We start from the raw sequence: 13,761 nt of genomic DNA, 5'->3' as shown, positions 1-13,761 counted from the left end.
ATCCGATTGCCAAAATCCGTCGGAAAATCCAGTGATGCCTCGTGGTCGTAAACGGAAAACGGAAGACAATTCCGATGCAGCGCAAAAAGAAAGAGTAGTCGACAAGAAAGAAGAATTCTCTGATAAAGAAAGCCCTGCCAAAAAGAAGAAAGAATCCTCGAAAAGCCTGACATTCAAGATCGAGCACTGGTATGTCTTACGTAATAATGTGAACATTGTCAGCTTTGTTTACTAAGCTTATGAGCTGGCCTAACTTCAGAATACCCGGCTACTTATTTACAAAAGGGGGCAATGTAAAATGCAGACTGCGGACTGACTGCGGATTATTGTTTTTAGGGTTAGAAAACAATGGTAATATTGTTGTCACGTGCTCATTTGCATGGTGAAAACAAAAGTGCGCAGTCGCCTTTTACAGGGACCGATAACCAGGGCAGTCAACCCCCATGTCATTAAATATTGAGAATTGATAGGGAAGGAATCATAGATGACGTCATATCGCACGACAACCTTTTATCTTAGGGAACGCGTCCAAATATCGGTAGGCAACCCGATCATGGGAAACGGACCCGATTAATTTTCCGATTGATCGGAATCGGTACCTATCTGTAGGCACTAGTTGCCGTTTCCGATAATGATAAAAACTTTGCCGATTCAATCGGAGCCAGAAACATTCCGATGTGGATAATGGGGTATCACATTCATCTGATAAGGATATGTGATTCTGCAAACATGTCACGAAACCAAATAATGAAAGAGTCATTTCACTCAACAAAACAGTCTTTAAAACTTGCTTTGTTCTCAATAGTAAAATAATTATAACAATACTTCAGTAGATGTTTTTTCGCCTTATAAGTTGGTTCGAAGATGTCTACAAGGCTGTTCGACGATTTGTTTTCTGTCAGCCGATCGGTAATTGCTTACAAACTTTTCCACGCTGTTCTAACAAAATGTAGAGCGAGTCATATTTCGAAACCTCTCATAAAAATTCGTGACTGCCTAGCGGCCAAACTGACTACAAAAAGAATGGCTTTGTGACTTACTTGTTCTTCAAGCGTAAGCATGGTAGGGCCTGATGACATTGCTTTTCAGTTTTCTCTCTCTAAATTCAAGAAAAATTTACGCTTGACATTTCAAAATTTTAATCTGCAGGTTTTAGACACCACAATGAAAAGTATTGCAGCATGGCGTAAACATTGCTTTCAAGCTAGTTTTGTATTTTGTATTTTGTTTCACTTGCAATTAAAAGTTTATCATAATTCAATTCACTTCTGATGAGCTGAAAATATAGGGAACGGCGTTTTCAAGTTGCTTCTACCTACGTATCCAATACGTATCGCACGTCGCAAGCCGGATCGCAAGCAGTTTTCTTTCCTTTCTTTAACTCGAGTTAATACATTTTATAGAAAGCTTTGTTTTATCTCGTTTCAGAAAAGAGCGAAAAATTAGTTGTTTCTTTTAAAAAATTCGGAGCGTCAACGGAATGTGCAATCAACGTAACAATGAAAGATCCAGTGAGTTTGACTCGACGAGAGAAGTTTACAAGCAAATAAACAACTTGCCTGATTCTAGCCGGTTCAAGTTCGCTCCTGTACACGCAATGTCATGAATGCCTGATCTGACAGTATTCTGTCCCCTATTTTCTTGGCTAAACGATTTTAAAATTCCTCCAACAAGGATTCTTCAATCACGCCTTTTGGATTCTAAGGTCGTAAATGCATTCAGCGCGCTATCTTTCGCTTAAAGATGCTCGATACAAAAATTCTTCATGTTGTCTGGTATTGTCTTCCATAAGAACTCTTCGATGAAGGCATTTGTCGCTAATTTTTTTTTTGAAACAATACACATTTCAGAAAGACAAGATACAATACGGCGATAAACACTTGATCTTACCCAGCCTGTTTGTGCATTGAAAACTCAATCATTCACGCTTTGCTTTTGTTGACATAAACATTGCCCTATATAATTTTTGTCAGTAACGTAGCGTGACCGACGATTTCAACCCTTTGACAAACGCTGACAGATATAAGTCAAGATTTGATGAATTCTGTTAATTGGCCCGATGAAGAATTTTGAACGGTGCTGATTCCGTTTCAATCGGTACCGATAATATCGGTACCGACTGAAAACGGAATCGGAAAAAATCGGCACCCGATTGATCGGCATCGGCGTGACCCGATGCCGATATTTGGACGCGTTCCCTTAGGGACTGGATGAACGCCTCCCCCCCTCCTACCACTTACCTTCTTAAAGGTGTAAATCTACCACTGATTATTAATACATGGGGCTGCAAAAATAAATTCTGGACTGGCATTGGGAGTGGTTGGAAATCATATCACAAATGTCCATTGTCACCCATGTCAGGGTGAACCACACCCATTCACCCCTTTATTTAATAGTCCTTTTGCACTCATTGATCATGTGGTAAATAAAAATAACAGATTATTGTCTCTCTGTGTTAACCATGATGTCACTCTTTTTATTCATTTTCTCCTAGTAAATCCTGACAGGTGTATAAACGAAATGCCAATCAGCTGTCCTCAGATCTGATGAGTGCATTCCCCAATGCCAAAGTCCTTATCAATGAAACAAAGCCACGGTCAAAGAGTTTTGAATTGTCAGTTGTCAAGGAAGATGGAGAAGGTAAAAATAATGTATTTTAGTAAGGCTCCTAGTACTGAAGTTTAGTCGCTGATGCACATGTATCATTTCCTTTTTCTCCAGAAACATGTTTAAAAATCTCAAAGCCTGTAGAACAAGGGTTTTCTTAACTTTTTCGCTTTTTGCTTTTTACATTTTACAAGTGTTAGGTGGGCGCAGGGTGCTTGCCTTCCTCCACTGCATGTCTCTCACTTCACGTCAACCTTGCCCTTGCCTTCAATTCATGTTCATTTGCCTGAAAAGTCTTAATATGTTCAATTAGTTTTACCAATTTTTGTCTTTTTGGTGAATTCATTTTTTTTTTTTTTTTTTTTGGGGGGGGGGGGTTATTTATTTATGTTTTATTTTTTACCAGTTTTAGAGATCTTAATTTTTTTTCCCTTGAAGATATTAGCTGTATAGTGTAGCTATACTAAAGGTCATGTCGAAATAAAGGTTATGTATGTATGTATGTATGTATTAGAGTCCCTGATCTGGACTGGAATCAAGAAAGGACCACCACGAAAACTCAAGTTTCCAGTAAGCAGTGACATCATTGAAGATGTGAAGAAAATGATCCTCTAGAACAATATCAGATAGAAAGGTAAACATTTATGACAACATTTGTTGATTGAAGAAAGTTGATCGAGTTATATTTCTTAAGCTTCATCCTCTGGGTGAGATACAGTAAAAACTTGCCAGTAAGAACCTGGTTTTTAAGCCTTTAAGCCCCAATATCAACACACAAATTCTCCAGCCTGTTCTCCATACATTTACATAAAGAATTAATGAGAAGAATTTGGTTAAAGATCAAAGCCTTTTCCCTTTGGTGATACTTTTATTAATTCTCCATGGTTCGTACAATCGTGAAAAAGTCTTGAATTTTAGTACGTAAGTCACCTTGAGGGCACATTGCTGGGTTGCTGGTTGGTAGGCCTGTGGGTGTTCTTCCGCCTTGGGGTGTCATTGCGGTTGCAGCCCCCTGGTCCATGGGCAACTAACCTCCACTTGCGACGTGGGCATTAGTAATTATTAATCATTACTATAATAATAATTATTATAATTATTATAATTATTTAAATAATATTTAAAACTTTTTGTAGCTTAGTCTCAGTAGATATCTGAACTTGCTGTTTAACAAAATGGATCCAAATATTTAAAAATTATTAATAAGACATTTACAGTAGTATTAAATGCTATCTTTCTTTCTTTGCAGGTATATATTATTGGGTTTTATGGAGACTTGGATTACAAACTGATTTCTGTGGAATGTACATTGCAACCAAGTAAATGACAGTTCGTGACAAAAATAATAGCTAAATGCTCCTGTTGTGGACTTGAAGACAGTTGGTATGATTTGTGCAGAAGCAGAATGTACATTTTGTAGTCTTTATTTCCATAGCAATAAGTTGTGTATTCTATAGTTTTGTTATTGTTCAATTTATAATGTGATCAAAAGTTATGACTTTTGATGGCCACATAATTTACAGTTTATAGAATTTCTCCAATTCACCAACACTTTGAAGTTTAAAAGAAATGTTCTTGGTTTTTATTGGCTAACAGACTCCCAGAGCCACACTCCACTTTATAAGTTAATTGTGACCTCTGATTGGTTGATTGTTGGTTGGCCTCAGTTGAGTTGATTCAGCTCTTAAGAGGACCGAATTACCCTGGAGGGAAAAGAAGGACACCTGCCAAACAGTTGTTCTTTGACAATACAAGGTTGCCCTGTTCTCACCACATGGCACCAATGTTGCCATCAGTGAAAAGAATCTACTTGATCAGTAACAAATCCAAAGAATCTCAGATTAGATAACTTACCGTGGATTCTCCAAAAGAAACGCACCCTAAATGACATCAAAAGGTGACATTGACCCATGTAAGGGAATCCAAGACAGTCTTGGATTTTGGATTCCAAGTATTGGATTCCAGATTCTGGATCATTTTATGTTTCTGTGAAACTGCCCACCTACCCCTCCCCTGAACCAACATTAACACTTAGTTCTTACTTAGGGCAAAGTGTTGGCTTAGGGGAGGGGTAGGTTTCTTTGTCAGTGGAACTTAGAATCCGGATACCAGTCATTAGTGGGATTCTAGATTCATTGAGCTTTATTCTGGATTCAAAAGCCCAGGACTCCATATTCTACTACAGGCGTAAATTTCCTGGATTCCAGAATCCGCATTCCCTTGCATGGGTTGAATGACTAATGCCAGTTTCTGGGCTCTTAAGCCTGGTTTTCATTAGTGCAGAAGCATAAGCACAGGCACATGTGTAAGCAAATGAAAACTAGGTCAACATAAGCTGAGCATATTAGCACAAGAAAAACAGACGAGTTTGTACTTCTTGTGCTTATGCTTATGTTGTAGCTTTGACTAGTGAAAACGGGGTCAACATAAGCACAAGCATAAGCACAAGGGTGTGGACCAATCATAGGTCACTTTGACCCAGACCTCATGCAAACATATCAAAAGCAATATGGCAGATGCTTCGTCCTCCATCTTGTTTATCATTAGGTTGAGGAGAGCTGGTATCAAGAATGGAGTCAAATATGCCATTCTGCGCGTGTGTATGTCCCTATGCTTATCCTTAAGCGGTAGTGAAAAACAGGCTTTAAGGTTTTGCTGTCTGATTTGTAGGACTTAATATTTGATAGTTGAAATTTGGGCCAAAATTGTTCTAAAAGTGAACGGTTCTGTCAAAATGCTGTAGCGTACAAACACAGGCATATTAACAGCTGTCACTTCTCTGCAACAGCTGGAAATGTGTTTTTGTTCATAGGTAAACAATGCTGACACAAATGAAAAGGCTCTCGCTGGGTCATTATGGGCTATTTGACTGGCACATACAAAACACAAGTCACAGGTCACAATTGCAGGTCACTGCTCTATTGATGAATGAGATAAGCAGTCTTAGTAAAATCCAACTAGTGGTCTATTATCAATGCTGTGTTCTGATTGGTTGAGCTACCTCTAGGCTATATGTTATAGCCCCCTAGTAGCGAAAGGTGCGGGCTTTTTGGCAGCAAAAGGATTAAAGTCTAGCTTGTAACTAGCTAAAATTTTTTTATTCTTGATATTTTTTACCACTTCACGCCCCCATGACGACTCTCACCCTCTCACCCTCATTGCCTCTGAGTCAATAGCCCATTCGGCCTTCGGCGTCATGGACTATTGACTCAGAGCCCATTTGGGCTCGAGGAATAATTGTTAATTAGTGTTGTTTATTTACTGTAGTTCAGAGACTGGTACTCTAACCTGCACTTGTGACCTGTATTTTTTACCTGCCGACTATTGACTCATCTGTAACTTGTTTTATTTGAAGTGTTAGTGAATTGGTTGGGCTTTTTTTAAATTCATAACATGTACAAGCTCCTGTTATTGTCTATTATCTGAAACATCGTAATATATTTTATTATTAAAATAGAGTTTTATTTTAAAAGTATCTTTATCTTTTTTGGTGGGATGAAATTATGTACAATGTAAAGCTAGAAGTATTGGGGAGAATTTGGTGAAATATCAAATAGACTCATCTTCCCTGATCATGTACTCAATTCTCACAACCATTATGTTTTCTAAAGCATTGATGTTATGAGGAGAAATTTCATGCTGATCACTCCTAGGGCTTAAAGGGTTAAACCTCTCTATCACGGCCACTTTCTTCTGTCCCCAAGGTGGCTGTTGAGGAGAGGTTCAACTGTATTTATTTTAGTGTGAAAATATGGTGAAACCTAATGTTTTAGGCAGACACCCTGAATTAAGGGCAAACAAGTATCAGTAAATTCCATTCTTTGAGTGGATGCCCTTCCTCTCCCTCTCACCTTCTTAACCCTTTAAGCCCCAATATCCACATACAAATTCTCTCAACTGATCTCTATACATTTTCAGAAAGAATGTGTTGAGAGAATTTGATGAAAGATCAAGGAATTTTCTCTTAGGTGGTCATTTTATTAATTCACATAACCTAATCTCTTGGCAATGTATGGATATTGTTAGGAGAAAATTGATATTGGTCACCATTGGGACTTAAAGGGTTACATAATTAGGATATCACACAGAAAGCTTCATTCTCTTCAAAACGTAGACTATGGATGCTGCCTGAATTAAGAACTCCCATCCTCTTGTGGCCAAAATTTAAACAAACATCTGGGAACTTATTTGAGTGATGTGCAGTACATAATAGATTTAACATAAAGTTCTCCTTTGAGAATGAGCCATTTGGCATGAGAGACTGGCACTTTGCATTAAAAAATCAACATATTATGCTCTAGACAATATAATTTCCCATAAAATGTCACTTAAAAGAATCAAGGCATATATTAATTAATGCAAATTAAAAGAAAAACTGCCCAAACATTTTAACACTTACCCTTCAATTATTACTATTCACCCCATTTTATCCAACAAAGGAAACAAGGACAAGATTGTTCTACATTATGTAAGAATTAGTATAGAATATTGCATGAGTGAAAAGTGGTCTTTTTCAAGTAAACTTATTTTCAGAGTCAGGAAAATCCTCACACAATCTGACAACTTTAAGGCCATATTTTGCTTCCCCTTCTATACAAAAGATAATAGGTTCCACTTTGTTGTGCATCTGTTTTGGCATCACAGAAGACAAAGATGTGGTAAGATCATCAGTGACCAACTTGCCACAACTGATTTTTCTTATCACATTTTGACATCATTTGGGATCTACATGTTAACAGACATGGACAAAACGTTCCCCGTTGAAAGTGGTCATGATATTCCACAGGAGATCACAAACATGGGTAAACAAGGGAACTATAAAAACAATAATTTGTGACTAGGTTATTTATCCAAAAAGGCTGGATTCAAACAATGAAGAAAAAGAATTGTCAGTTATTAATTATTAATCAAACAGGGAAATTTGCAACTTAATATACATATCATTTCAGATAATTTCAGCAAAATCATTGTACAAGTCAGTAAATATAGGTGATTCTTTTAAAGGAGAACTTCCGACTCACCCTTAGATTTCTCTCTGCAAATAAATCATATTTGGCATCCATACTGTTCTGTCCTTAAGAAGAGTTGCTATCAAGCACATTTTTTATTACCAGGATTAAGTCTATGCTACCCACCCACCTCAATGTCTTGGAAGGGGGGTGATTTCCATGAGATGGGGACTGGGATGCTTAAACCCCTAAATTAGACCAATCTGGGTGTGGCTGAAACTTTACGTGAGCCCTATATGATACCATTCTTAAAGAGCCAAGTTAAGATGTCAATGATTGATTTCTTCTTTTTGTCTCCTTTGCTTGCGCTTTCTCTATTTCTTCACCCTAGCACAAGAGATTCCTGTTTGGGTAAAAATATTGGTATTCCAATATTGAACACAATACCAAGATCCCAGAGGGTGGGTACTCCGGATTCCAAGTGACAGGGATGATTGAAGGATTTTTTTGGGTTTGAAATTTTCGATGTCGGGATTTTGGGGGGTGAAAAAAAGTTTGGTAAGTATTTTTTGGGGTAGCTTGATTTTGGGTTTTCAAAACAATCTTAAGATTCGTGATAGTTCCCACATACCCTGGCCACATAGTTCCTCTGGAAATTTTTATGGCTCGGAAATTCGACATTGGATTTTTTGGGGGGTTAAATTTTAGTCCAGGGATTTTTTGGGGTTTCAATTTTTGCCCCCATTCAATCATCCCTGTCACTTGAAATTCGGGACCAAGATCTGCAATTTTGGCCCCCAAATGACTAGCATCCCTGCCAGTTTCATTTAAGAGACCGGCCTGGGGAAAATGGATCAGCAAACCCTCTCCTACCCCATCCACTTAACCCAGTAAAGAAACCCAATAAAACAAATGCAGCGATGCTCTGCTTGGGGTTCAACAATTATGATTCAACTGAATAGCAAGCAAGACTTACAAATCAAAATTGTAGAACTGGACCGCACTAGGAAAAATAATATTTTCTTCTTGATAATATTATTGAGAATATATTTTGAAGATGCAAGTTTCACCTGCACTAAACTATTAACATATCAATATAAACAACGTTGTGTAGAAACAAATAAAATATTCCTTTTTTTCCTCAGTTGTGCTCTGATAATTAACTCTGCCGTGAATAAACCTTAAATATTAATAAACAAAGATCTATATTTCATGAATGAGTGTGAAAAAGCGAAATATAGATGACCCAGATATTCCGCAGATAACTGGGGAACTGAAATTAATCTTCTTTGCTCTTCGACTGCATCAGTCCAAGTTCAATGATAGCCTTATACTGATCTGGAATTTCCATGAGAGCATGTAGCGCAAACGTAGTGTCTGGATACTTGGCATTGCGTATAACTTCTTCAAACTCTACAAACTGAAAGTTATCGAAGCGTCTTTGTGGAAGAAGTTCGTCATACTCTTTCATGCGGTCCCAAGGTCCATCTCCAACACCAACGACTAAGATGGCCAGGGGAAAATTCGACGCCTCCACAATCGCCTCTCGTGTGCTTTGATCGTGTTCTTCCACGACTTGGCCATCAGCCACGATGACTAGAATATTAAAAGATTGATCCTGTTTAACAATCTCTATAGCTTTGTTGATAAGCGGAGCAAAAGAAGTTGGTCCGCTCAGAGTAACTCGACGCACAACCTCGCTGTACTGCGTTAAAACATCATCCAAGCCTTTGCAAGGAGATCCGTCTACGTTAAAGCTAAATACGCTGTGATCTTTTGTCGATAAATCTCCAAATCCAAACGCAGGTATAAGGTTGTCTTCATCAAATGGCTCTAAAGTCTTGCTAATTATCTGCACCACGCGCTGATATGGGTTCATTTTCTTCGTGCTGTTGAAAACATGATGAAGAGATCGCCCGGAAAAACTCTTTCTTCCTTGCCATTCGTTGCTAGCTGTGAAATCGATACCGATTATCAGGTTACTAGACTCTAAACCAGCGTTTTTTACTGCACGCGAAACTTCGTCGAATGTTGCAAATTTGTCCGCGATGGCGTGAAACTCAGCGGTGAACCCCAGACTCTTGTACAAACTAGAGTCCTTGAAACGTTTCGATACCACCTTGTAAGCTTTCAGCGATTCTTTCGGTCGAAAATATATGGTGTATATGAAAAATCCTGCAAGGGCAGACGTGAAAAACAGGATTACGTCAAGTGGAAAACCTAATTCCATTTCGTCCTAAACAATCTGTGGGCAAACATGCAAACCAAATGGACACGAGTTCATTTACATCACACACATCTGCGCTGCCACTTCGGTGCGAATGACGTGACGAATTAATTGTCACGCAATGATGTCACTGGGCTTGCATGATAATTGTGCTCAAGTTTTTATACTGTACATTTGAAATATCTGGTTTCGCACAATTATTTGCCTTTCTTTTTAACTTACCAAGACTAAAGCAAGATGAAAAATGAAATGTCGGGAAAAACGTTTCGGTTTGTCCAACTTCGTCATCTACCACCCGGAAATACGCATATTCTGCCGTAACGGCCTAGCGTCCCATTTCCTCATGATTGGTGGACATGTTAAAACATTAGTTCGGAAATTATTCAGCGACATTCCAGTTTTTCCTTAACTATATGTGGCTTGTTTTCACAAAACTTCGATAAATTTTCGTGCAAAGAGTATAATGAATCAGTAATCGTGCAGGTTACAAGGTTGTGACCGCAAAAACCAGAAAACTTGTTGAGAATTTATATCTGATCCACTGTATTTATAAGGTCTGGGAGGGTTATCGAGACTTACGTTCAACGGCGCCAGTGTTTTAAAAGCATGAAATCTTCGTCTTGCTGTTATTACATTTTACAAGAGAAAGAAGAAAATAGTGATATAATTGTTTTATTTCGTCATGTATTAATGTTTTTATATTACATAACCTTGATGTGTCTAAAAATGATAAGAATGTGCCCTCGAGTAAGATTGGGTGCTCAGCCTGTTTTAGACAGACAGACGGGTTGGATAAAATGGACAGGACGAAGGAGCCTATCATAAAATGTTCTTTTTAATTTTTAATTTCAGTTTTATTCAGGAGCTGCTCAATTATTAGCCATCAAGATAGAATTATGAGACAGTAGTGTTATTACAGGAAACAGACATCCCTGTCATTTTATGTGAGAGTTGTGGACATAGCTGGAACAGCTAAGAAAATGTTGTCAGTGTTTTGCGACATAACGTTATTATCATAATTTTATACAGTTCCTGCCTTTGGTTTTAAACATTTAACCCATTCGCCCCTAAGTCCCCCGCCCGTAACCGTCCGTGCGTGTAGCCTCCCACGCAGACGTTCTTAGGCGAATAGGGGTTCGCCAGGAACGCGTGACGAACCCCTAAGAACGTCTGCGTAGGAGGCTACAATGCGTCACGTCCCTTCTACCGCTTGTGATGTCATCAGTTTTAATGGTCAGTCTGGCTTGTGCAGAGTGAAAAGATCTTTCAAACCATACCAGAATGAGCTCAATTCAGTTAAGGACACCGAAGAAAAAGGCAAAAAAAAGTATGTAACGTTGACCAGAAAATTTCCATGAAAATCTTGTTGCACTACCCGCCTACATTTCCTTTCATCTAATTCTAAGATCCTAAGAGCTTTCTTAAAAACTTTTCCCACCAAAATGAAGCCTACTAAATGCCCAGCAAAAGAGAAAAATGAGGCAAGAAAAGCGAAAAAAGAAGGGAGGAGAGAAAGTAAGAGTCAAAACTGCTGTGCCACTTTTAAACACAAAAACTATCTGGAAATTTTCAGTGTATGCCCGGCTTCGCAAGCTAAATCAGAATGCCGCAGAGTGTACGACCTGTAAACAGCGTTATGATAAGTTTTAGCTCTTTGTAGCACGACATTGACCAGAAAACTGCTCTACTGTCTTTAAAACACGTTCAGCAAAATTTCCAGGGAGAATGGGTTAAGTCTAAAAATATGAAACTAACATTTCAAGTGCCTGTGTAAAAGCCGGGGGCGTCTATAATTGCCTGTACGGGGAAAAGCAGCGTTTTCAGTCCCCACTGAGGTATATGAAAAGGAGAGGGATTTCAATAGTTCAAATATATGAAAGGGTAGGGAAATTTGTCATTACGGTTTGTAAAAAGTCCCAAAAGGGCTAGCTGGCGCATTTTGTGGTTGTGAAAAGGTCGAGAAAACGCCGTTCTGGTTTGGCAGTTTGTTCAAATATACAGTGCATTTTCAGCAGTTAAAAGGGATATAAATTTCTCTGCTAGGTATGTGAAGGTGTACCATTTTTCAATAGGAGGTATACAAAAAGTGTACCTTCTCTGTCAAAAGTGGTATACAAAAGGGTGGGGGGGGGGGGGGGGCCTCGGTGTCAAATCAAATATTCGAGCTTTTAATACGTACATAGAAATAAAACAAGTGAAAGAGAAAGTACATGACTCTAGAAGGTCCTCGACAGCTTTTCGGGATCAGCGATTTTGTTTATTTAAAAGCCGGATTTCGGGATTGCATTTAGAAACGCGGCTCGATGATTTGGATGTAATTGTGAACCCGCCGATACGGGATTTAATGATTCTACGAGATTCGGTAAATGTTGTCTTAAATATAACAAATAACCAATGCCCGATAAGAAGAACCAGCTTTATTTTCTGAAACGTAGAAAAAATTCCTTGACACAAGAAATTTGTCATATGCTCCGAGGGAATGTATGGTCAGGATCATGACAGAAATGAAGAACCGATATCAGGGAACGCTCCTCTAAAATTTTCGTCACTTATGTAATTTTCATGACAAATCTATTCCCATGCAATTTCATGTAAAAGAACACGAAGAATTTGTCTGCTTTTAATTTAATATTTTCCCGTCATTTTCTTGGTATGTTTGGTTACGTTACCAATTAAGCAATTGGAGACTCGGTTAACCAGTCAGGATCAAGAAAAATGTTACCGCCGTTACCGGGCGCACGCGACAAATTCGCGCCCTTTCTGCAAAATTTTTTTTCAGTCTACGCTACGCCATTTTGAGAACAGAGTTGATTGAAAATTTAACAAAATTACTGTCAAGAAGGAGTAAAGAACTAACGAAGAACAACTGGCAGGCAGTTTTAATAGAATGAGAAGAGAATAACAAGTTGTTTTTCTCTGGAGAAATGCTTAATTGCAAGGTAATGTCTTAACGTTTTCGATGTTTTCTCGTTTGCTTAAAGTTAACAACGAATTTTAACGTTCAACAAATGCAAAATTTGTTTCATTTATTGTAGGTTTTAAACGAACTGGAATAAAGCTTCATACTTCCAGAGCTGCTAAACAGCTCTTAGAAGTTTAAGGTAAACGATAAACGACGACGTGATAACACTTACCTTCTAAATTGTTACTTAACATTATAGCGGAGACTGAAATATCTTGATTTTCCGCAGGACTTAAAAATAGATGTAATACGTGGTTTGGCTGGTCCAAAAAAACCTCCTAAGATTACTTTTTATCCCACTTTCGATCATGAAGTTTTTTTTTACTTTTTTTAAGCTTTAAAGCCTCAGTAACCCCAAAAAGTTTGGCGGTTCTTTATCATGAAAAACATGCAATCTTAAAAGGGGCTTTATTCAGCAACAAATTAGTGAATCTCGAAAGTAAACTAACTATTTCAAGTCAGTTTACAAATTCACAAAAGAAACAATCAAGTGAAATTTTGCAAATGTACTAAATTGTGACTTATCAGCCGATTACTTAATCGGCTCCTGGACTTATGTGCCCGGGGGGTTGCTTCCTATAATTGCCTATACGGGGAGGTTCCGCCCGAAAGGGTAGGGATATGACCTGTTGAAGCAGATAAAAAGGTAGAAGTCTGTCATTTCGGTTGGTAAAAAGGCCCAAAAGGGCTGAAAGATGCCGGTTATGGCTGTCAAAAAGTCGAGAAAACGTTCTGCTTTTGTGATTTCTTCTTTAGAGACTGTGCATTTACAGCAGCAAGAGAGGATGCTCCCTTGACGGCAGTTAAAAGGGATGCAAAGTTCTAAACTAGGTATGTGAAAGGGGTACAACTGATTAGCAAATAAAAGATATACGAAAGGTCTACGATGGGGTTAACTTCCCGGGGGGGAGGTACTTGGGTTAATTTTTGCTGGGTATGTGCCGCTGGCCTCTCAGAGCCCCTATCCCATTATTGTCTATTTTGTGGCCAATTATAGACCCCATCTTAGTCACGTTTAG

General features: G+C 38.4%; 2 protein-coding genes across 2 annotated transcripts; one reads left to right on the top strand and one right to left on the bottom strand.

The window, feature by feature from the left end:
* The first annotated feature begins 34 nt into the window (after window positions 1–34).
* On the top strand, window positions 35–4,847 carry LOC140952267 (selenoprotein H-like). Its single transcript, XM_073401699.1, has 4 exons — window positions 35–189; window positions 2,495–2,640; window positions 3,122–3,241; window positions 3,854–4,847. The coding sequence occupies exons 1-3, from the start codon at window positions 35–37 to the stop codon at window positions 3,220–3,222; spliced, it is 402 nt and encodes a 133-aa protein (XP_073257800.1). The 3' UTR covers window positions 3,223–3,241; window positions 3,854–4,847.
* Window positions 4,848–6,894: 2,047 nt separating this feature from the next.
* LOC140952079 (uncharacterized) lies at window positions 6,895–9,939 on the bottom strand. Its single transcript, XM_073401499.1, has one exon. The coding sequence runs from the start codon at window positions 9,781–9,783 to the stop codon at window positions 8,833–8,835; it is 951 nt and encodes a 316-aa protein (XP_073257600.1). The 5' UTR covers window positions 9,784–9,939; the 3' UTR covers window positions 6,895–8,832.
* Between the last annotated feature and the right edge of the window lie 3,822 nt (window positions 9,940–13,761).

This window comes from Porites lutea, chromosome 11, assembly GCF_958299795.1.
Source record: "Porites lutea chromosome 11, jaPorLute2.1, whole genome shotgun sequence".
In the NCBI taxonomy this organism is placed as follows: domain Eukaryota; kingdom Metazoa; phylum Cnidaria; class Anthozoa; order Scleractinia; family Poritidae; genus Porites; species Porites lutea.
The sequence above is the reverse complement of the archived record's forward strand: the minus strand, read 5'-3'. Positions and strand labels throughout refer to the sequence as shown.